The 7,728-nt window shown below is 46.2% G+C and overlaps 2 protein-coding genes across 3 annotated transcripts in view; one reads left to right on the top strand and one right to left on the bottom strand.

The window, feature by feature from the left end:
* LOC131890929 (uncharacterized) lies at positions 1-5,137 on the top strand. Of its 2 annotated transcripts, none has more exons than XM_059240384.1 (6): positions 1-271; positions 1,271-1,431; positions 1,500-1,784; positions 1,844-2,143; positions 2,321-3,414; positions 4,709-5,137. In XM_059240384.1, exons 1-6 carry the CDS (start codon positions 129-131, stop codon positions 4,937-4,939), a joined length of 2,214 nt encoding a protein of 737 aa, XP_059096367.1. In that variant the 5' UTR covers positions 1-128; the 3' UTR covers positions 4,940-5,137. The 2 variants fall into 2 exon arrangements, with proteins under 2 accessions (XP_059096367.1, XP_059096366.1); XM_059240383.1 differs by having other exon boundaries at positions 2-271; positions 2,318-3,414.
* LOC131890933 (uncharacterized) overlaps positions 4,897-7,728 on the bottom strand; it is a 30,172-nt gene continuing 27,340 nt past the window's right edge. Inside the window, exon 7 of the mRNA XM_059240390.1 lies at positions 4,897-6,229. Within this exon, the coding sequence (XP_059096373.1) occupies positions 5,483-6,229 (747 nt within the window). The 3' untranslated portion in view covers positions 4,897-5,482. The remainder of the gene's footprint in view (positions 6,230-7,728) is intronic.

Consider the following 7,728-nt stretch of genomic DNA (forward strand, 5'->3'; position numbering starts at 1 on the left):
GGGGTTAACCGCCAGTGTGAAGGCAGTGAATGGAAATCCACCGAGGACTACAGTGCCCATCCTCTGATCCTGGTATGAAAGTCGCTCAGTCACCGAGGACTGATTAAGTGAGCTGTGTGAGCTGTGAAATGGATCTGGACTCGACGTTGGCGTGGTTGAACGCGGCCGTGCCCAATGTGCCCAATTACCCGGCCAGCGACGACGATTCCGAAGAGGAGGTCTTCTTCGGACCGCGGAAATCGCATCGAGAACTGCACGGCAAAAACGCAAAGTACGAGCCTAGTGAGGCTTTTAGGCTTTTAGGCTAGGGCCTAAGATATATAATAGCGTGTGTGGGTTCATTCAGAGCCCCTGAAGGGCCTGGAATGGGCCGGGTTAGGCGGGCTCTTTTGACACACAATTTGTCACATTTTACCCGCCCCCACACAGAGCTGGCCAATGAGTTAATCCCGGGGCGGTTTTAATGGGCGGGTGGGACGGGTTTTGGGTTGGATGGGTCCTATTGGGTTTTATTGATTTTTAATCAAATGTCGAAGTAAGACCCGTTTTTTTCATTTTGAGCCAAAGACATCCAAACTGTTATTATAAAACCTACACCATTACCTTACTTTTTTTTAAAATAGTAACGCCATTCCATTACAAGTACTTTGGAGGGGGAATAAGACGAACTTGTCTCATTTGAGAATTAAAGGGGCGAAATGTTCAATAGCAGAAGAAAAAAGTTATTGATAGTTGTCCCGCTGATTTGGGATTCGTGCATAAGTCAAAGAACTGCAGCAAATAAGCCACTGCATTTGACACGCAATTCAAATAAAAAACCGTGCAGGAAACCCCCAATCTAGCTTTAGAACATTAAGGATTGAACACCACAAGAGAACAGTCTCCTACCTTTTAGTCCATGAAATCAAGACATTGCTCTTCCAGTTTCATTATCAATCAAATTACAGCCAAAGAAAAAGGAAGGTTATTTGATATTAATAATTTAAACGTCTGAGAAATTGCAGATTGGTACTGGGCCTACTGGCCCTTTTAGAGGGATGGATTTTCCATCATTCGCTTGGGTTCAGTTGGGTTCGGTACAGATACAGTAAAAAAAAAATGACACTCTTGTTAAAATTACAAACTGAAAGGATATCGGATAAGCTAAATATGTTTTTCATCTTGAAGTGCTGGGTACGCCACTCCCAGAAGTAGCTTGAAAGTCTGTCCAAGATCAAAAAGAAAAAGGAATGTATAAAAAACTGACTTCCCCGCTCCATTTTCTTTTAAGGGTGGTGGGTCGACCCACCCTATATCCGGCTGAGATCGCCTCCCACGCCTCAACGACACGAACGCCCTCACTAGACGAAGAGGACGAAAACAACGATGACCAGCCTGATGATCCAGCCGAAAATGACTCGCTCATATCAGCCAAGGACTCGTCTCAGCTCGGTAGAACTCGCCTCAATGAATGAATATTCTGCTTCTACTATATGCGTTCTCCTCTGCTCCGTTGACAGATGATTTGGAGAATATCCCACCCACACCGGGCGTGGCACCGCCTCTTTCTCCGTGGTTTCGATCCAAATCCAGTTCATCCAGTCCACCCAAGAAGAGCGTGTCCATTTCGCCCCTCAAACCTGAGACGATCGAGTGCGAAACCCCGACAGCCTCATTTATGAGCACGCCTTCTCCCTTAAAAGATCGGTCTATCAATCAAATCAGCTGGGATCGATCTCGGAGTCCTCTCAACCAAATTGGCCGTCAAAATGGTTCCAAATCACCCTCGGCCGATCAGCCTGCGGGTAGGCCTATTTTTGTTGCCGTATCTGCGGCAAGTGTCAAATGAAGTATCTATTTTCAGAGTCCGATCTCGCCGAAGAGGCAGTCGACCGATTGAGTGAGTTGCCCACGGCCTCACCGCCTCCACGAGCCCTGGAAATGAGTCTGAATTCCAGTACGGCCAGTGAGTGGTTCAATAACACGCACGACGAGCACATCTTGTACGAGAAATTCGGCGATGACTACGATGACGTGGTGGCCAAGATGACCAACCCCGAGAAGCGCCAACTGAAGTTAGAAATTGCCCAACAAACGCCTAAAACCATCCTAGAACTCTTAGGCGAGGAGCTCTTGGCCGCAGAAATGGGCGTTAACACAGCGGGTAAGGCCAACCCATAAATGATTGTGATATCTATCCAAACGTCAATGAGAAACGTTTTCAAACACAAAACCTCCGTTTAACGTCTGATGCTAGTCATTTCTTGTGTATTTTGTCATGAAACTCAATCAAACGCCATTTAATGGTATGAGTTAATGACCAACTTTCGTGTTTCAGGAGAGCCCCCTGCGTTTGACGAATCATTGCAAATCGAACCCGAGCCAATTGGCAAAGAAAGAGACGATCAACCAGCGGAACCAAACCCCCGAATCAGCATCAAGCCGCCTACGCCCAAACCCCGAACCTTGACCCCACAAAAGCAGCAGCCATCTCAAGCGATCGAGGAGCGCAAGAAGTTCCACAAACGACTTAGTGACGAGGTCAAGGACTTTTCACCTCGATTGGTCCAATCCTCGGCGGCTCTAAAACTCTTAAAAGAAGATCTGGCCTTGGCCCTATCCCCGTACCCGTCGGCATCCGCGACCAAAACGGCGACCGAAGGAGAGACTCTCGCTCACAAAACCCCCAAAGGGTTTTATCCCCAGGATGCGATGATCACTCCCACTGTGGGTGACTCCACCCACCACTACGGAACCTATACCAAGAGTGCCTCTTCGTCTACATACAAGAAACCGATTACCTTGGCCCAGCCAGCGGATGAGATGTTCAAAACCCCGAACCTGGTCACGCCCCAGAAATCCGCCTCCGTCCAACGCCGGGAGAAGATGGGCTTCAACACGCCCTCGATTCACCGCACGCCGTCTTATTTGCGCCCAACCTCGGCATCGAAACATCGAGCCTCACCCAAGAAGGACCCGATTACACGAGAGGCCATGGACATCTCAGTCTGTCCCCGACATGGCTACGCCACGTCCCATCAAGAAGAAACGGATCACATGGCTTGTCACGCCTCCCAAAAATCGGCCAAGAAGCTGCCCTCCTCCATCGACATGCGAAAGATTGTGTCGCCCGTGGGCGAGTACATCAAACGCCATCCAGTCCCGCCCATTCAGAGACAGATCAAGCCGTTGGTGCGTTCGAATCAAAGGGCCATTGCCAGAGCCATTGCCGCCGAGGCTGAGGCCGGGAATCATCAGTCGCCGATGGATCAGGAGCCAATGGATCGGCAGCCAATGGATCGTCAGTTCGCCTCTCTTCCGGAGGCCGTGTACAAATCCTCCCGGATCGCTCTGGAAAAGCGAGTGGCCGATGGGGTCAGACCGGGCATGGAGTTGCCTAAATCATTTGGCAAAGTAGATGACGTCGAAGCAATGGTAAGTTTTTGTTGGAAAATTCACCTCTGGCCAAAATCTAAGAATACGTGCAATGATTGAGTCGTTGATGCAAATTGTCATAGAATTAGGAAGGTGACCTATAACGACCTGATAATCCCATATTCCCACATGAGGGTGTATGCCTGTATGTTAGGAATGATTTGCACATTAGTCATGTACAAATGTCGAATGGAGAAGTAGAGGTCTTAGTTTGTCATATCCGAAGGCTGGATCTGTCTATTGTAACAATGTATAGACCCCCCTCTTGTTCAGTAAGCTCTTTTATGTCAGCTCTCCAATTCACTGGAAATGAGTTGGATAAGGCAGTTTGCTCGAAGGTTTTCTTTGTAGGGGACTTTAATTTTCCGGTCAGCGTTGTAGAGTGGGAGGTTAGTCCTGATGGGTATATTCCCATCTCTAAATCGACATCTCTGTCGTTCGAAAAGCTGGAGGAGTTTGTGATCTTGCGCAATTTCTCCCAGCACGTTGGTGTAGCCACTAGAGAGAATAGTGTTCTCGACTTGGTCTTTTCCAATGACCCTGATCTGATCCAGTATGTCCATGTGACACCTAGTTATCTGTCAGATCATCATGTTCTCGAGATAGGGTCGACCATAACTCAAAAGCCGGCGTGCTCTAGAGTAAAACCGGCCAAAAAGGTCGGTTTGGCTATGTTCTTCAAGTTCAAAGATGAACATTGGCCGTTGATTATAGAAAGATTAGAAGGACTGGACCTGGTTTCAATTTTGAAACGGGAATCGTCTATAGATGCAGCCATTGACATATTAGTTTCAGGTTTTGAGGAAGTTTGCTCCAATTTAGCAGTACCTTAATGTGTACTGAAAGCTGGGACACGGACAAAAAATCCAAAATATAGGAAGAATCTCTTTACAATAAGAGTTCAAACTCGCAAGAAGGCTGACGAGCACTTCGAATCCAGTAATTGTTGTGATTTGCATGATTATTCACTTTTGTTTTTCCTTATTAACAGAGTTGCGTATGAAAACTTAGAAGGCTTGATACAAATCGTACAACCACTCTCTTGATATAAAACTTTGATTTTGGGTAGTGATGTGATCACCTCGGTGGCGTGCTGCCCCACGTGATCACTTTTTGGGTCAGAAAGTGCCATATGCCCTGATCCCCCTCCATGTAGTACTCATTTGAAAATTTGCTTACTAGGCAGACTGATCAAATAAGTACTTCTGGGTCCGGTCCGATACCCCTCAACTCCAAATGACCGTCAAGTAAAATGTAGAAATCTGATTTAAAAAAAAGAATCTTTTGATTTCAGGTGATTCGCCATGTGGGTCGTGAACGTGTTCCTTCCAATGTGAGGCTCAATTCGCAATCCTTGCAAAGAGGCTCGGCCAGTCCAGCCTTGTCGGCGGTGGACGGTTTGGGAGAACGTGGCGTGATTCGAACCTACGACCGAGAGTCCGTGGCTCCTTTGAACGACAGTATGTTGGAGATGAGCATCCGCGAGGTGAAGAAGATCTACTTGGGCGAGGACCGCCCGGTTTAGTTAGCCATTGGGTGCTAGCAAATACTCCATTCTTGGATGGCGAGGACCGCTTTTGAGAGGAACTCGCCTCGTTCTGTATACTTTATGTATAAATTTGAGTGATACACTGCCCACTTTTGTACAACACTATTGTTCCAGCCAACATTGAGGACCATTTATTTCTTAACGCTACTTTCAACAATGATGATACCAAATGTACAGACTTTTTCTCCATAGACTCATTGCTAACACATCCTTGGCTCTAACTTCATTCGATTCATAATCGTGTGACCATTTTCAATTGACACAAACGAAACATTGATTACGACACTGGGGCTAATTGGGGGTTCCTTTGCTGATGGTATGGTGTGAACTACGAAGTTTCTCATCCTTTAATGTCGTCTTCTTGTTGAATATGCTACAAAACACCACAATGAAATCTGGAAGGATACCGATCCTCCTACCCTCAAAGCTACCTCAAAGGTTGATGCAACCTCAATGCATCGGTTATGAAGGGAACATCAACACTTGGCCAATTCAATTGAACGCGGCTAAAACATTGACTCAGAAGCCAAAGTCGCCGAAATCGCAATCCACATCGGTCTCGCCCAATTCGCCAATGTCCTGGTCTCCATCAAAATAGAAGTGGGCCGCATTCGAGTCCCCAGGATGAGAGCCCTGAATGCCCGTGGTGGGAGGAGCAGTCGTCAGATGCGGCTGAAGGATGCCATGGTTAGCTAAGACGGCTTGTTCCATGGCACAAGTGCCGCAAAATGCCGCATTCCACCCAGTCCAGCCCCATCCCATGCCCCAGTCCCAACAATCCGGACCTGTGTTCCATTGGGTAAGCACGCCTCCGATCAAGACGCCTGCAGCCACATTCGTAAAGCTACCTTTACTTCGATTGGGCGAACACGTGTCATTGTCTTGAAACGACAGCTGTCGTGTCATGGGTTTGGGCAGCAATTTGGGCGTGGAAGTGCCGTTGCTTCCGCTGCCGTCCCGCTTAATGGCGTTGAGTCTGCCCGCTGAGAAACTTCGAGTGTGATCAGTGAAGCCTTGAGTGGCGGACCGCCCATTGTTGGTGGCGTTGTTCAACGCCATCCGATCGAACCGTTGGGCCAGTTTGTCTGCGTCGCAATCTCGACATCCAGTGGAGGTCAAAACTAGTTGAGGGGGCGGAGGGGGCGGTGGCAGGATGAACGGTGGAAGGTCCTCGTGGGTAGCGGTTGGCAACATTTCCTTCCCTTTGGACCCCGTGGACCGGCTGAGAGTCCTCATTTCCTCGGGAGGGGGAGGAGGTTGAGGCAACTGCAATGAGCAACGGAAGTTGAAATTAGTAAGCAAAATGTTAGTGCAAGAATCTCTTAATGCTGCACTTTGGCCTTAAAGTTCCAGTTCCGGGCTCACGTGAGTAAGTGACGAGTGGCATGGGCGATACATTTTATTTGCCAAGTTGCCATTTGTGAAGTTGTGAAGTTTTATCACTAACAATGAATGTCCTCAAGATTTTGCCATTGTGTTTGACCGCGGCTACCTCATCCATTGCATTGGCTTTACAATTTGCCTGAATATATCATTGACATTCAGTGTGAAATATTTTTAAAGTATAGTTGTGTCTTGGTTTTCAAGGGGTGATCAAAAATGATTGACCAACAAGCCGCGTCATGTTAAAAGGAATTGACTCAAGCAATGAATTATATTTCAATTATTCAATCAAATTATCAAAATCCTGATTTAACTTTTTAGCTCATGTATTTTCCATCTGATAGCAATGAAACTGGTTTTTGATCTAATGCACCGTGATTTTGGTGGTGGAAAGTGCCGCAACATTTCAAATGAAATTTTCGTGTGAAGATGACGTGGTCCTCAATGTAGGAGAAACAATCAGAACTAAGGTATATTTATTCGAAATAAAAAGCATATTTGTAGGCAGCAATTTTGACTCTACATTTGACAGTGAGCGCGATTAGTATGCGAAAGGCAAAGTATGTGCAAAGTATTGGGTTGCGATAAAAGCATCGTGACGGACCTAACCTTGTGTCAAGATTCACTTCATTCCGGATAGTGCATCCATCCATCCATCCTTGATGGATTAAGCGAAACTCGGAATTTGAATGTCTCGAAACTCGCGTGCTTGTCAACCTTCTCCATTTCGGCGACAACGGAAGACGGGGAACTTCAAGTAGTGGCTCGGTAAAATATGCAAATGGCCTTCAAGGCTTCTTCCGACGTGATTCATGAAGTCCTAAACGTGCGTGACGAACTAACCCAGACGAACTTAATAATGGTCTCAAAGGCTCTCGAAATCAGCCCATTGCCTGTAGTAGAAGTTTCGGACTATTTCGTTCATCAGGTATGTACGAGTATACCAATCAAGGAGGTTTGATATTTGACTGGCCCAAGCCCATTTTTACCGTGTCCTACATATCTTTTGGTTTAGAGACCCAATGCGCATTCTTGCAACATCTTTATTGATCCATATATAACTTTATACCGATCCTGAAATTCGCATGCATGTATTGGATGAAGAAATAAACTCTCAAGCATACGCACACATTTTGGATACCTGTAAGTGGGAAATCAAAACGAACCAGTTTTTGTGTGCACTTCTTGAAGAGGAAAAAGCTACACTAAATTTCGAGACATATTATTCTACTCGTCTAATTCTTTTAGTATAACTCATCCAGCCGTTCAGTATGTGTTTAAAGGTTAATATGGTTAAAACTGCCATTTAAAATTTTCATGCACAAGATCCAACTCTGAAACTGTTACAAATCCAACTTATTTTCCATGACCATTTGTTTATT

This window comes from Tigriopus californicus, chromosome 11 (genome assembly GCF_007210705.1).
Source record: "Tigriopus californicus strain San Diego chromosome 11, Tcal_SD_v2.1, whole genome shotgun sequence".
NCBI lineage: Eukaryota > Metazoa > Arthropoda > Copepoda > Harpacticoida > Harpacticidae > Tigriopus > Tigriopus californicus.

Coding starts and splice junctions, on each gene's coding strand:
- LOC131890929 (XM_059240383.1), top strand. CDS start 129: ATGGATCTGGACTCGACGTTGGCGTGGTTGAACGCGGCCGTGCCCAAT. Junction 272..1,270: donor CTGCACGGCAAAAACGCAAA/GTACGAGCCTAG, acceptor TTTTCTTTTAAG/GGTGGTGGGTCGACCCACCC. Junction 3,415..4,708: donor TAGATGACGTCGAAGCAATG/GTAAGTTTTTGT, acceptor TTTTGATTTCAG/GTGATTCGCCATGTGGGTCG.